The sequence below is a fragment of the Bubalus kerabau genome, chromosome 7 (assembly GCF_029407905.1).
Source record: "Bubalus kerabau isolate K-KA32 ecotype Philippines breed swamp buffalo chromosome 7, PCC_UOA_SB_1v2, whole genome shotgun sequence".
Classification (NCBI taxonomy): domain Eukaryota; kingdom Metazoa; phylum Chordata; class Mammalia; order Artiodactyla; family Bovidae; genus Bubalus; species Bubalus kerabau.
Genome location: NC_073630.1, coordinates 109,258,949 through 109,273,570, shown reverse-complemented (window position 1 = coordinate 109,273,570; position 14,622 = coordinate 109,258,949). Strand labels below are relative to the sequence as shown.

At 48.6% G+C, this 14,622-nt stretch overlaps 1 protein-coding gene across 1 annotated transcript in view; it reads left to right on the top strand.

The window, feature by feature from the left end:
• The window catches only part of SLC2A9 (solute carrier family 2 member 9), a 215,134-nt gene that overhangs the window by 137,926 nt on the left and 62,586 nt on the right, over positions 1 to 14,622 (top strand). The window contains exons 9-10 of the mRNA XM_055589105.1: positions 3,077 to 3,178; positions 6,861 to 6,936. Coding sequence (XP_055445080.1) covers positions 3,077 to 3,178; positions 6,861 to 6,936 — 178 coding nt within the window. The remainder of the gene's footprint in view (positions 1 to 3,076; positions 3,179 to 6,860; positions 6,937 to 14,622) is intronic.

The following is a 14,622-nucleotide window of genomic DNA, read 5'->3' as shown; positions in this document are numbered from 1 at the left end:
GTCTTTCCCATTCTGTTGCTTTTCTCTATTTCTTTGCATTGATCGCTGAGGAAGGCTTCCTTATCTCTCCTTGCTATTCTTTGGAACTCTGCATTCAGATGCTTATATCTTTCCTTTTCTCCTTTGCTTTTCACTTCTCTTCTTTTCACAGCTATTTATAAAGCCTCTTCAGACAGCCATTTTGCTTTTTTGCATTTCTTTTCCATGGGGATGGTCTTGATCCCAGTCTCCTGTACAATGTCATGAACCTCCGTCCATAGTTCATCAGGCACTCTGTCTATCAGATCTAGTCCCTTAAATCTATTTCTCACTTCACTGTATAATCATAAGGGATTTGATTTAGGTCATACCTGAATGGTCTAGTGGTTTTCCCTACTTTCTTCTATTTCAGTCTGAATTTGGCAATAAGGAGTTCATGGTCTGAGCCACAGTCAGCTCCCAGTCTTGTTTTTGCTAACTGTATAGAGCTTCTGTATCTTTGGCTGCAAAGAATATAATCAATCTGATTTTGGTGTTGACCATCTGGTGATGTCCATGTGTAGAGTCTTCTCTTGTGTTGTTGGAAGAGGGTGTTTGCTATGACCAGTGCATTTTCTTGGCAGACCTCTATTAGCCTTTGCCCTGCTTCATTCCATATTCCAAGGCCAAATCTGCCTGTTACTCCAGGTGTTTCTTGACTTCCTATTTTTGCATTCCAGTCCCCTATAATGAAAAGGACATCTTTTTTTGGGTGTTAGTTCTAAAAGGTCTTGTAGGTCTTCATAGAACCATTCAACTTCAGCTTCTTTAGCGTTACTGGTTGGGGCATTGGCTTGGATCACCATGATATTGAATGGTTTGCCTTGGAAATGAGCAGAGATCATTCTGTCATTTTTGAGATTGCATCTAAGTACTGCATTTCAGACTCTTTTGTTGACCATGATGGCTACTCCATTTCTTCTAAGGGATTCCTGCCCGCAGTAGTAGATATAATGGTCATCTGAGTTAAATTCACCCATTCCAGTCCATTTTAGTTCACTGATTCCTATAATTTAATGTCGATGTTCACTCTTGCCATCTTCTGTTTGACCACTTCCAATTTGCCTTGATTCATGGACCTGACATTCCAGGCTCCTATGCAATATTGCTCTTTACAGCATTGGACCTTGCTTCTTGTACTCTATAGTGAGACCTTTTTGTTTATCTATTTTATGTGTAGCAGTTTGTATCTGTGAATCGCAAACTCCCAATTTATGTCTCTCCCACCTCTTTTCCCCTTTAATAACCATCAGTTTGTTTTCTACATCTGTGAGTCTATCTCTATTTAAGTTCATTTATGACATATTTTAGATTCCACAGATAAGCAATATTATATGATCTTTGTCTTTCTCTTTCTGACTTACTTCACTTAGTATGATAATCTTTAGGTCTGTCCAAGTTGCTGCAAATGACATTATAAATGGCAATATTTCATTCTTTTTATGGCTGAATAATATTCCATTGTGTATGTATACATAAGATCAGATCAGATCAGTCACTCAGTCATGTCCAACTCTTTGCAACCCCATGAATCGCACCACACCAGGCCTCCCTGTCCATCACCAACTCCCGGAGTTCACTCAGACTCACGTCCATCGAGTCAGCGATGCCATCCAGCCATCTCATCCTCTGTCGTCCCCTTCTCCTCCTGCCCCCAATCCCTCCCAGCATCAGAGTCTTTCCCAATGAGTCAACTCTTCGCATGAGGTGGCCAAAGTACTGGAGTTTCAGCTTTAGCATCATTCCTTCCAAAGAAATCCCAGGGCTGATCTTCCTTCAGCCCATAATATATATATATTTATATATATATAATATATATATATTTATATATATATAATATATATATATTTATATACACACACACATATATATGCATTCATCTGTTGATGGACATGACATTTATGCTGCTTCCTTGTCTTGGCTATTGTAAATAGTGCTACTATGAACATTGGGGTGCATGTATCTTTTCAAATTAGAATTTTCTCCAGAAAAAGAAAAAAGGAGATCAAACCAGTCAGTCCAAAAGGAAATCAACCCTGAATAGTCATGGGAAAGACTGATGCTGAAGCTGAAGCTCTAATACTTCAACCACCTGATGTGAAGAGCCAACTCACCAAAAAGACTCTGATCCTGGGAAAGATTGAAGACAAAAGGAGAAGAGAGTGGTAGAGGATGAGATGGTTGGATAGCATCACCAGCTCAGTGATCATCAACTTGAGCAAACTCCAGGAGATGGTGAAGGACAGGGAAGCCTGGCAGGCTGCAGTCCATGGGGTTGCAAAGAGTCAGACACAACTTGGCGACTAAACAACACCAACCAACCAAAAAGCTCTGTGCCCAGGAGTGGGATTGAAGGGTCATATGGTAGCTCTATTTTTAGCCTTTTGAAGAACGTCCATGCTGTTTTCCATAGTGCCTACACCAATTTCCATTCCCACCAACAGTGTAGGAGGGTAACAAAACGCTTCATGAAGCTTTAGTGACAGTTAAATGAATGGACACATAGAAAGGCTGCGCCCGGCACATAACAGGTGCTTGACAAGTGGTCATCGGTTTCAAGCACCCACACTAACCCACAACCGTCAGGAAAGGGGAGCAACAAAGACACAGAAGCATCGACTGACTCAAGGCCAGTTAGAGGCAGGAGGCGGGAACTTCTCTGCCCACTCCCACTCCAGCGCCATGCCCTGGGAGTCTACCCCTAGGACACCCACAACACGGGGTGAAGGGGAACAGAGAGCAATTGCCTTCCACCTGCCTACTGGCTCCCAAGGTGGGGGAAAGGCTGGGCAACTATGTCCCTTCTGAGGATACACCCACACTCCCTGATGAGGAGGATCGGGAGGAAGGTGAATGTATGGACACACAGCCGGTGCTCATGAATTGTGGCTTTCTTCTCCCTCCTTCTCTGGCTGTGGCCATGGAGGAAGCAGCTGGGGGTCTTCAGGTCAGAGCCATCCTTTAGCCATGCCCCCAGTGTGGTTCCCCAGCAGCACAGGTCCCCTTCACTCGCTGCTAGAAGGAGAGTAATGACTGTCTCTCTCTGACCCTCACCCAGGGCTTGGTCATCGAGCGCGTGGGACGGAGACCCCTCCTCATCGGCGGCTTTGGGCTGATGGCCCTCTTCTTTGGGATCCTCACCATTACACTGACGCTGCAGGTGAGAGGATACGCCTGTCCCTTCCCCAGGGAGTTCAGGATGGGCATGGCTTTCGGCTTCGTGCTCTGGGACCATTGGCTCAGGTGGTCCGTCCAGTCTATAGGCAACTCTTGTGGTGTGGAGTTCCCAAGGGCATCTCAGCTTTGAAGCTGCTGAGCGCCCTTGGGGAAAGGTGTCAGTAATGGGTCCTTGGACTGGGGTGGGGGCCGGGGAGGGGGAAACAAGAGACCTGACTTTTGGTCCTGTCGGGAAGTCACTAATAAGCTGTGTGATCTTGGGCAAGATCTGTCCCCCTCGAGCCTCAGTTTACCCATCTGTGGAATAGAGGAGATTGCACTAGATGTCTCCGAAGATGCCCCCTCCAGCTCTCACGCTCCCGCTCAGGGTGGCTGGCACGGCCCTATGAGACTCCTGTGCAATTACCACATTGATGCCATGGGTACCAGCAGGGGCACTGGAGCCAGCTGCCTGATGGGAATCCTGAATGTCCCACTTACCCTCCATGAAACTTTTGGCAAGTCACTTAACCTCTCTGCTCCTCAGGGCCCCATGTCTAAAATGGGATGGTTACCCTATGCCCAGCCCATCCTGACCTCCCCAGGGAAGGGACAGGCGCGTCCTCTCACCTGTAGCGTGAAGATTAAATAAGACATGCATTTGAAGTTCTGCAAACAGTGCCCAGAGCATAGTAAGTGCTCAGTGAATGTCTGTTTCCGGGGGGAATGGATGGAGCCATAGCTAATTCTTATGAGTGGTATCCTTTCCTTTAATGGTGATGAGGAAACTGAGGCATACATCTCAATGAAGAAGCTGCCCAAGCTTTCACAGCTGGGCAAGGGCAGACCTGAGATCAGATCCCAGGATCTTGGGGTTTCCTCCTGCCCCTTGCACTGCTCAGGGCAGCCTGTGTTCACTGAGCATTTACGCCATGCCTCAAGCTCATCTCAGCCCTATGGGAAGTGTGGGGCGAGGTCACAGTGGTCAATAAGAATTTTCAAAAATGAATCCCTGAATGGAAATCACATGTGGTGGTCACCTGCAAAAGGTCTTAATGTCCCCACATGTCTAGAAAAAGGCAACATCAGCGTGCTGGTGGGCTTCCCAGGTGGCATTAGTCATGAAGAACACACCTGCTAATGCAGGAGATGCAAGAAACATTGAGTTCAATCCCTGGGTCAGGAAGATCCCCTGGAGGAGGGCATGGCAACCCACTCCAGTATTCTTGCCTGGAGAATCCCCATGGACAGAGGAGCCTGGTGGGCTACAGTCCATGGGGTTGCACAGAGTCAGATACTACTGAAGCGACTTAGCACATGTCTGAGAGACAATAGCTTGTCCTTCCAAAAGGACATGCCAGGCATGCTGACCACGCAGGAGGTGGAAATCTCTTCCTTGGGGTCATGTGCTGGCAGAGACCTTCCTTCCCCACCACCAGACAGGGCTGTTCTGGACAGTCTCACAGGCTCCTCGGACCAACCAAGCTGGACGTTCTGGGTCATAGTCTTTCTGCAGAGTTAGTCAGATGTCTGGAAGAGCCATCTGGAGCATGAGAACCCCTCTGGGCCTCACCCCAAGCTCTCAGAGCTCTTCCCTGCTCAGCTGCCCTCATTTCCTCTGTCACCCCAGCCCTGCTGCCCAGCAGCTGTCTGCAAAAGAGCCTGGCTCTTTCCTCTTCCCAGGGCCCTCCTTGCTCAACTGGCTTCTTGCTTTCTAAGACCCTGGCTTCCTCCTGGATCTCCCCTTCTCCAGGAAGCCTTCCCTTTCCCCTGTCTGAGTGAAGCAGCCTCCTCTGTCTTCCCCAGGATCCCAGGGGAAGACCTAAAACACTGCTCTACACACAGCCTTGGCTTTCATTGTTGGGCCATCTCTCTCTACCAATGTACAGTGAGTTGTGGGGGTGAGACCATGCCCATATCATTTCCACATTTCCACCTCCCAGCAAGGCACCCAGGAGGACCTTGGAATAATCTGTCAAATAGATGGATGGATGGATGGTTGGATGGATGGATGGATGAACAGATGGACAGATGGACGGACAGATGGATGGATGGACAGGTGGATGGATGGATGGATGGATGGATGGGCAGACAGATGAATGGATGGATGGACAATGGATAGATGGATGGATGGGTGGATGGGTGGATGGATGGATGGATGGACAGATGGATGGATGGACAGATGGATGGATGGATGGGTGGATGGACGGATGGATGGATGGGCAGATGGATGAATGGATGGATGGACAGACAATGGATAGATTGATGGATGGGTGGATGGGTGGATGGACAAATGGATGAATAGATGGATGGACGGATGGACAGATGAATGGATGGATGGATGGACAGATGGACAGATGGATGGATGGATGGACGGACGAATGGATGGATGGGCAGACAATGCATAGATGGATGGATGGATGGATGGATGGACAGATGGGTGGGTGGAGGGATGGATGGGTGGATAGATGGATGGACAGATGGATGAATAGATGGATGGATGGATGGACAGATGAATGGATGGATGGATGGACAGATGGACGGATGGATGGATGGAGGATTCAAGGCACCAGACCCATTTAGTACAAGAGGCTATGAGGCTCCTCCCAACCCTAAACCCTGCTGCAGCAGGAGCTGGTAGGCTTAGCTTGGCATGGAAGGGCTGTTCTCCCCTCTCCCCGGTCCCCGCCCCCCTCCATCCTGGAGGCCCACACTGGGCTCTCCTGTGCCTCTGTGCCCTTGCCCATGGGGAACCCTCTCCTGGAAATCTTTTCCTTTCCTCTTCCTCTTGCCTGACTTCGGCTCAGCCTTCAAAGGTGAGCACAGACTCCTCTCTCCCCGAGTCTCTCTTAGACTGGGCCCAGGTGCCCCAGCACCTCCACACATGCTCACCCACACTCATCAGGTCCCAGCACTGGTGACGTGAGGTTCTCATCATCACCATCCAGTCTGCTACAGCAGAAGTGATTTCCTAAACTTCTCTCCCACCAGGCGTGAAGCCACCACCCCTGCCCACCAGACAAGTGACAGCCCCTCCAAGCATATTTAATGACATGAGTTAACTCATCTCACACCTTGTCAGGACAGCAGAGGGAGAGATAGAGTGTTTTATATGATAATAGAGATTGGCTTAGAGAAAATTTTTTTAAAGTGAAATTGCCTGTAAAATTTTCTCATATTGCCTGCTTCCAATTAAGCCCTCAAATGGTGTTATTCATTTCTCTACCACTTACCATATGCTGTGCATGATCAGTTGCTCAGTCGTGTCTGACTCTTCGAAACTCCATGGACTGTAGCCCACCAGGCTCCTCTATCCATGGGATTTCCCAGGCAAGAATACTGGAGTGGGTTGTCATGCCCTCTTCCAGGAGATCTTCCCAACCCAGGAGCCTCCTGTTTTGGCAGGCTGATCCTTTACCACTGCACCACCTGGGAAGCCAAATGCTGAGACTTTGCTAAATGCTCACAGGCGTTATGCCATTTCACTGTGACATCTGTACAATAGACAGATGGAATGGCTTAGGGGTTATCATCATCCCCATGTTATGAAACTGAGGTTCAGAGATGTAAAGTGACCTGCCTGCCTGAGGTCTCGCAGATGGACCAAGGAGGAGCCGGGGGCAGGGGTGGTACCCAGGTCCCCCACCCATGACTGCTTCCTCATCTGCCCAACTGCTCCCTCACAGGACCACGCGCCCTGGATCCCTTACCTGAGTATCGTGTGCATTCTGGCCATCATCGCCGCCTTCTGCAGCGGGCCAGGTAAGGCTCTCTTCCTCACCCGCTAGCCTAGGGATTCACGATGCCACCGGGGCAGGGCGTTCTCATTGTACGGATGCGAAGCTTGTGGTCTGAGGAAGGGCAAGGACCACTGGGAGTGGAGGGGAAATAGAGAGTCCCCACCTATTTAAATGCAGTAATTGTCTTGGTTTCCATCCAACTGATGGTCGGTAACAAGCTCACTCAAAGATGCGTAGATGGTAACATACTACAACACAGCGACCTTTAACAACTGGGAGAGCTGGGAGCTGGGATGAATGAAAGATACTCAAGTTACACAGAGAGGCTACAGTTTCAAATGGAAGGTATGCTGCTGCTAAGTCTGCTAAGTCGCTTCAGTCGTGTCTGACTCTGTGCGACCCCATAGACAGCAGCCCACCAGGATCCCGTCCCTGGGATTCTCCAGGCAAGAATACTGGAGTGGGTTGCCATTTCCTTCTCCAGTGCAGGAAAGTGAAAAGTGAAAGTGAAGTCACTCAGTTGTGTCCGACTCTTCGCGACCCCATGGACTGCAGCGCACCAGGCTCCTCCATCCATGGGATTTTCCAGGCAAGAGTACTGGAGTGGGGTGCCATTTATTCACCATTGATTATGTGCTGTACTTGGCCAAGCATTTGATGCCCGCTAACTCATTTAAGGCCCGTGACAGCTCTAGAGAAGGCAGAGGAGGGAAGCTGCTTGCCTCGAGCGGGCAGTGATGGAACCGCCCAAGCCCTAGGTCCTAACCACCACCTGTCACTGTCCCTGCATGAGTGTCCAGTCTGGAGTGTTCTGAGCCCCAGTTTACCCAGGACCCAGCTTCAGCCTCAGCTCTGCCGTTTCCCTAGTGGGCAGGTCCTCTGCTCTTCCAGGGCCTCAGATGGTCAGGCGGGTGAGACTAGGGCCCCTGCCATGCTTGGCTTGGGGGCCTGTGTCCCGCAGGGGCCCTGTCAGAGACCACGCTGGGGCTGGGAAGGTGTCTCCGGGCAGTTCTGACAATCGCAGAGCTCTCTCCCCAAGTCCCTGCTGTGGTTCTCCTTTGTTTGGGTTTCTCTGTTGATGAAAACATTTCCATCAGAACAAATGGATCTGAACTTTTCTTTCTCCCTTTGCGCTGATTTTCACGGGCCTTGATGTTCCATGTCCTGTCATTTTCATCCCCACCAGGGGCAACAGAAGGTTGCAGTGAGATGGTGGGCTGGGCCGTGGAATGATGGGGCGGGGGGAGTAGCAGACAGACAAACGCGTGTGCGCATGCGCACACACTGCTGCAGTGATGAGACGGCTGCAGGAGCAGGAGGTATCTTCCAGGGGACGGGGGCAGCTAACGACAAGAGGACGAACAAGGAGCCCGAGAAGCAGTTAAAGAAGACTCAAGGAGAATATGCTCCATCTCACAGGGCCTCCACACCACCCACTCCTCACGCAGCTGTCACGTCAGGGCCCCTGGAGGTGGGCAGCTGGTGGCTCCATGCAAGGCCAGGGAACCTTGGGGAGGAAACCCAAGGGGCAGTCTTTGCTCTCATGGGGCTCATAAACTAGTGTGACCATCTCACCCAGGCTGTGTCACCTGCCCAGTGAGGCCTGTCCTGACCACTTAATCTAAAATCAACACACATGTACACAAACAAATAAGTACACACACACATGCATACACACATGCATACACAGAGTATACACATACACATGAAAGTGAAAGAAAGTGAAAGTGAAGTCGCTCAGTCGCGTCCGACTCTTTGCGACCCCGTGGACTGTAGCCTATCAGGCTCCTCAGTTCATGGAATTTTCCAGGCAAGAGTACTGGACTGGGTTGCCATTTCCTTCTCCACGGGATCTTCCCTACCCAGGGATCGAACCCAGGTCTTCCGCATTGCGGGCAGACACTTTACCATCTGCATATGTGTATACACATATGCATACACAACAAGCATACACAAACATATACCTACATACAAGTATACACATGCACACGCATACATACACATACAGGTATACACATACACTCATGCACGCACACATGCATACACAAAGTATGCACACACATGCACAATACACACACATATACATACACACAAGCACACACATGTACATACATGCACACACAAAATATACACAGACATGTGCATATATACACAAGCATACACAAAGTATACACATACATACACAAACACAAACATACACACAAGTATACACATGCACACACACATACACATACAAGGATACACATACACAAATGTACACATGTGCACACACAAGCCACAGTCACTCACATACACACACATACCCTCGATCACATCATCCTGGTTTACTTGCTTCTCAGCCTCTCTCCCCGCCTCATCTGCTCACAGTATTCTCAGATGAGGATTTAATACAGGGATTGCCAATCTTTTTGTGTAAAGGGCAAGACAGTAAATATTTTCCAGGCCCCACAGCCTCCATGGCCACTCTGCAGCTCTGCAATGGTAGTGCAAATGCATCCACAGACAGTGTGTAAATGAAAGATGACACGGCTGTGTCCTGAAGAAACCTTATTCACGAGCAGGTGGCAGGCTGGGTGCAGGCTGTAGGCTGTAGTCTGCTGATGTCTGACTTAGTATGTCTCCCTCGATCTAGAAAATAAGCTCTGAAAGAACCTGTTTGTGCTTCATTATCTTATCCTCAGAGCTCAGAAGGGAGCCACAACAGGCACTGTCATGGCTAGAGCTCTTCCAAGAAGGGGACAAGTCACTCCTAAAGTGACTTGGTTAAATGCAGAGGCCATGGCTGAGGGCTTCTCTGGCCCCATCCTGCCCCATCCTGGCCTCACACATAGTAGCGTTCAGGCATTAAGCTCTCTTGATTTCATGGGATGTCTCTCACACATCGCCCCCAATCTGCATGATAGTCTTGAAATTAGGATTAACTGCTCCTGTTTACAGATGAGAAAATAAGCCCAGAGAGGTTACACGGTCCCCTAACATAAACCAGCTGGAAAATTTTGGAGTCAAGATTGAAACCCAGATCTTTAAAACCTGCACTCTTTCCACCCTATTGCAAAGGATAGCAGTTCACATCCATGCACTGTTCTGAGCTTTTCCAGCATTTTCCATCCTCTGATCTCTGTCCCCTGATCTAGTCCTTACACCAGTTCTCTGATAATAATAACATTTATTGAGCACTTACTATGCTCCAGGCCCTGTTCTAAGTGTTTGAATGCTCATAAACATCCTGTATGAATATTAGATAACACAGAGTCAGGTTGTCAAAATAAAATAGTAACAATCAGGGATTTCACTCAGACTCAAACTTGACTAATAATTCTCAGGATACTGGTCATCATAAGATGTAGGTGAAGTTTAAAGCCATCAGCACGGCTCCCTAGATTCTTCCTTGAAGATTAGAGCGCACTCTGGTCCAGGTTAAACTCCCAGGGTCTCTGAATAAAACATGCAGAACAACACACATCCAGAAACTATTTTATTCATGAAGCATCTTCATTTTCACTTTGATAATCACACAGCTGACACTGACATTTTCCGGTGAACTCTCCCCATAGCTCTACATCCCATTCTAAATAAGTCAGGTAAAGCATCCTAAAAGCATTGGTACATAGGGACTCTCTTATCTTTCTGCTTCAAGTACCACCATGAGACTGGATTAGCAAGTTTATAAACAGAATGGACTAGGTTATTATTTTTTCTCTATTTTCCCTCTCCCTATCCCAGCTATAAAAGGTGAATTATAGGTAAGCTGTAAAACCTTCCCTTCCCAAACTAATTTTATAGCCTTTTTATAGATGAAAAGCAAAAATCTTAATTTAATCATTTCCTCAGGCTTCATAGCTAAGAGGCGAGGGCTGGATTAGAGTTGACACCACCGTGTTCTAGGACCTGTAATCTTAACTCTGACCTATGAACGTGGTTACGACTTAAGGACTAAACAACAGCAATGCACATGGTCATTACTCACTGACTGCTTGCTAAAAGGTGGGTGGAATCAGGCCCGTCGGTAAACTGCCCCGCAGGACTGACACAGGATCTGGGAGAAGAGAGGAAGCTTCTGTCTTTATCCTCATGTGATCGGCCTACTCTGCATTATCAGGAATCAGTCCTGTCTGTGTCAGTACAGAAAGGTACAATTTGCCGTTTGTATCTAGTTGTCAAATGTCCGTGGCTGAAGGTGAATTCAGAGCACTTTGATTTTTATGGTTTCCTGCTGTTCTTGCTTCAAACGTTATCTGTACACACAGGTCAGGAGCAGTCTTTCTTCTTTGCCTCAAACTCATATATCTAAATCATAGCACCTATTGTTGACACAAAGGCTGTGTGACACACACAGACCTTCACAATGAGGCCGAACAGAACATGGGGACGCTTTCCGAGCTCCCAGGGGACCTCAGAGATCCTTTGGCAGATGAGAAATTGTGCCCAGGAGCTGGGATGAATTAGAACAAAGGCATCCTCAGTTCGTGAAAGAACAGAAAAATTTTCAGTCCAGTTATTCATTGGAAGATTAAGCTATGCTTTCCCTGCCAAGAAGTCCTCTGATTATGACTTGATTGCTTCTACTGATGGGGAACTCTCTACCTAACAAACCAATGCTGTGGTCCAAGGTCAGGGAACTATGGCTTGTGGGCCAAATCTTGCCCATGGCCTATTTTGTATGACCCATGAGCAAGGAATGGTATTTACATTTTAAAGGGAAAACAAGAAGAATGTGTGACAGAGACCATCTGCAGTGGCCTAAAAAGCCTCATGTATTTCCCATCTGGCCTTTTTTCAGAAAAAGTTTGCCACCCCTTCTAGAATCCCTAAGTTCTGATCTTTGGAAGAAGGGAGAGTGAGCTAGCTTATGAGGGAGGAAAAGATGAATTTCAATACAGCAGAAATGCCAGGATATAAAAGGAAGTTAATAGCAAAGGAACCACAAATAACCCAGCCATGCCCAAGCAGTGGTCTTCAAACACTGCTGAATTACCTGGGAAGCTTTCAAAAGTCCTGATAGTCAGGCTGCATCCACAGCCAACCAAACCCTAAGCTGGCGGTGGGACCCAGGCCACATTTTCTAACACTCCCACGTGATTCCAGCTTGCAGCCAAACTTGGAAATCCCTGGGCTAGAGCCAGCTTTCCCAACTCTGGCTGAAAGCAATACAATCCCCTGAGGGGTTTAGAGAACTACAGTGAACACTGATTCAGACCTCACCTGACACAGGCTTCGTTGGACCTCCAGTGTTGAACCCGGTGAGAACCGCTGTCCAAGATGGGTTGGGGGTGGGGGCACAGCCTAGGACCTGTCGGAAGTCAGTGAGGAGCTGGAGGCAGGTCCAGGGGCATTGCGTTAAGATTTACTCTGAGCTCCAGAGAGGTCTGATTCGGGGGGATATTTAAGCATGAACTTCACGGGGCAGGTTTGCTGTGAGAAGAGCAGATCTGGAAGGCAGATGGATGGGAAAATATATGTAGCCAAGTGGCATGAGCCAGGGGCCAGGTGGGAAACCCAGACTACAGGAACTGAGGACCAGACTAGGGCGGTGGGCCTGGGCAGTGCCAGCTGGCAGGGACCCCATGGACATGGGCCCTGGGCTGAGTCAGGCCACTAAGGGGAAACCCCACATCCCCAAGTGGGATTTGAGCGCTCTTCTGTTTTGTTCTGATAACAGCTGTTCTCCCAGGAAGAACAGTGAGTGCTGACATGATCTCTCCGTGGACAGATTGGCCTTCTTATCCGTCCACTTAAACAAAGATACTAAATTGAACCCATCTGCAAACCTGCCTGAAAGGCCTTCTTGACCCAGTCCACAAAGATCTGCCTTCTGTGCTTTTTCCCAAGCTCTCGTCCTTCTTGCGGTGACTTTGACTCCCCTCCCAACATTTGCAAATGCTGCCTTCTCGTGATCATGACTGTGTGCTGAGTTACAGGGATTTTAGACTCTGCTCTCCATCAGTGTCTGGGAGGCTCCCTAAGGAGAGGTCCAGGTGCACCCTCCAATCTCAGATCAGACACCCCATGTTCACCCACCAGCTGGGTGTCACCCACTCCAGCTACTGTAGCCACGAGATTGACCAAGGCTTAGAAACTTCACTTGGACTCAGATTGACAGCACATAGCTTAAGGCCCCGGGGAAATTACCTGTCCAGGGGGCGCTGCCACTGGAATTGTGAGATCATGTTGCATCTTCCTAAGTGGACAGGAAGGAACAGGTCCCCAGAAGAGCTGCCCTGGGAAAGCGTGGCTTGGAGCCGATGGGAGAAAAATGGCCAAGGGCCTCCCAGGCAGCCTGCCCCTCTGTGATTAAATGAAAAAAAAATCATCTTCCCAGGAGAGAAGCTGTACTTTGCCCAAGGCAGCTTCTGTGGTGAGCGGATCAATGCAAGGAGACTTGACAGGGAGTTGAAATTAGGTGAAGGGAAAGAAGGAAAACAAGAAAGGCAGTTTCCTGCTACATATTTTATTTGTGTGCATAACCCCAAGGCAGTGGCAGAGAGGCCGCCCAGGATAAAAGAGCTTTATCTTTGAGGGAAAGGAGATGATCCTCAAAGCATGTCAACTGCAGTTTGAAAAGTCTTATGATGAACAGACTGTGCCGGCTCTGAGTTCAGCCCTCTAAGGGCAGTTTACCAGCCAGTGGGGAAGACTGATGCACCCTGGTCCACACAGCAAGATGAAGTTGATCACTGTTCGTATAAATGAGTGCATCAGGATCTGATCTGAGCTTTCCAGAAGGCTTGTGATGTCCTGATCAGGGAGTATGCCAAGTGCCCAGGGAGCATGTGATGATGTTTAAATGATGTTAGTTGCTCACTTGTGTCCGACTCTTTGCGACCCCAAGGATTGTAGCCCACTGGGCTCGTCTGTCCATGGAATTCTCCAGGCAAGAATACTGGAATGGGGTTGCCATTCCCTTCTCCAGGGGATCCTCCCAACTCAAGGATTGAACCCAGGTTTCCTACATTGCAGGCAAATTCTTTACCCGTTGAGCCACTGGGGAAGTTCAGGACACTCCTGTCACTCAGGAAATTCCAAGGGTTTGAGGAACTCCATGTTTTGTGCCAGGAACTGTGCTCTCTGGCAGAAACCAGGGGGAAAAGCCAAATGTATATTTATTATCCCACAGTGCCAGGCTCTGGGCCAGGATTGCAGGTAAAGAATGAATGAGACAGTGTCGCTGCCACCACGGAAGAGCAGCTGCACAGTGTACAAACGACTCGCCCAAGGTCGCACAGCAAGAGCAGCAGAGCTGAGAGCGAGACCCGGGCAGTGACCCTCCAGACCCTCTCTCCCCACCAAGCACCCCGCCTGGCATGGCTTTGTGGCTCATACTCCTGCAGTCCTGGGTCCTGGGGCCCGTGGGAGGGTTCTCAAATATCCCATCCAGACGTTGATCTGTCTGTAGACTGAAAAGATGCACAACCTGGAAGGTGAGAATTACCTTTAATTCAGCAGACAAAACTGAGGACAAAACTAAGCCCAGGAGGCAGCCTGAGACAGCTCTGAGAGACTGCTCTAAAGAGACAAGGGAGGAGCTGGGATATACAGTTTTTTCAGCAAAGACCAGGTAGTTGGAACATCAAAAGATTACTGTTCATTAAAGAAAACAGATATCTCAAGGATGTTAAGGAATTTAGTGCTTTTCTGTGTCTTGGGAAGATGCAAGAGTCTGGGCTCACTGAAATCATTCCTTTGATCTACACCTTAGCTAGTGTAGGCG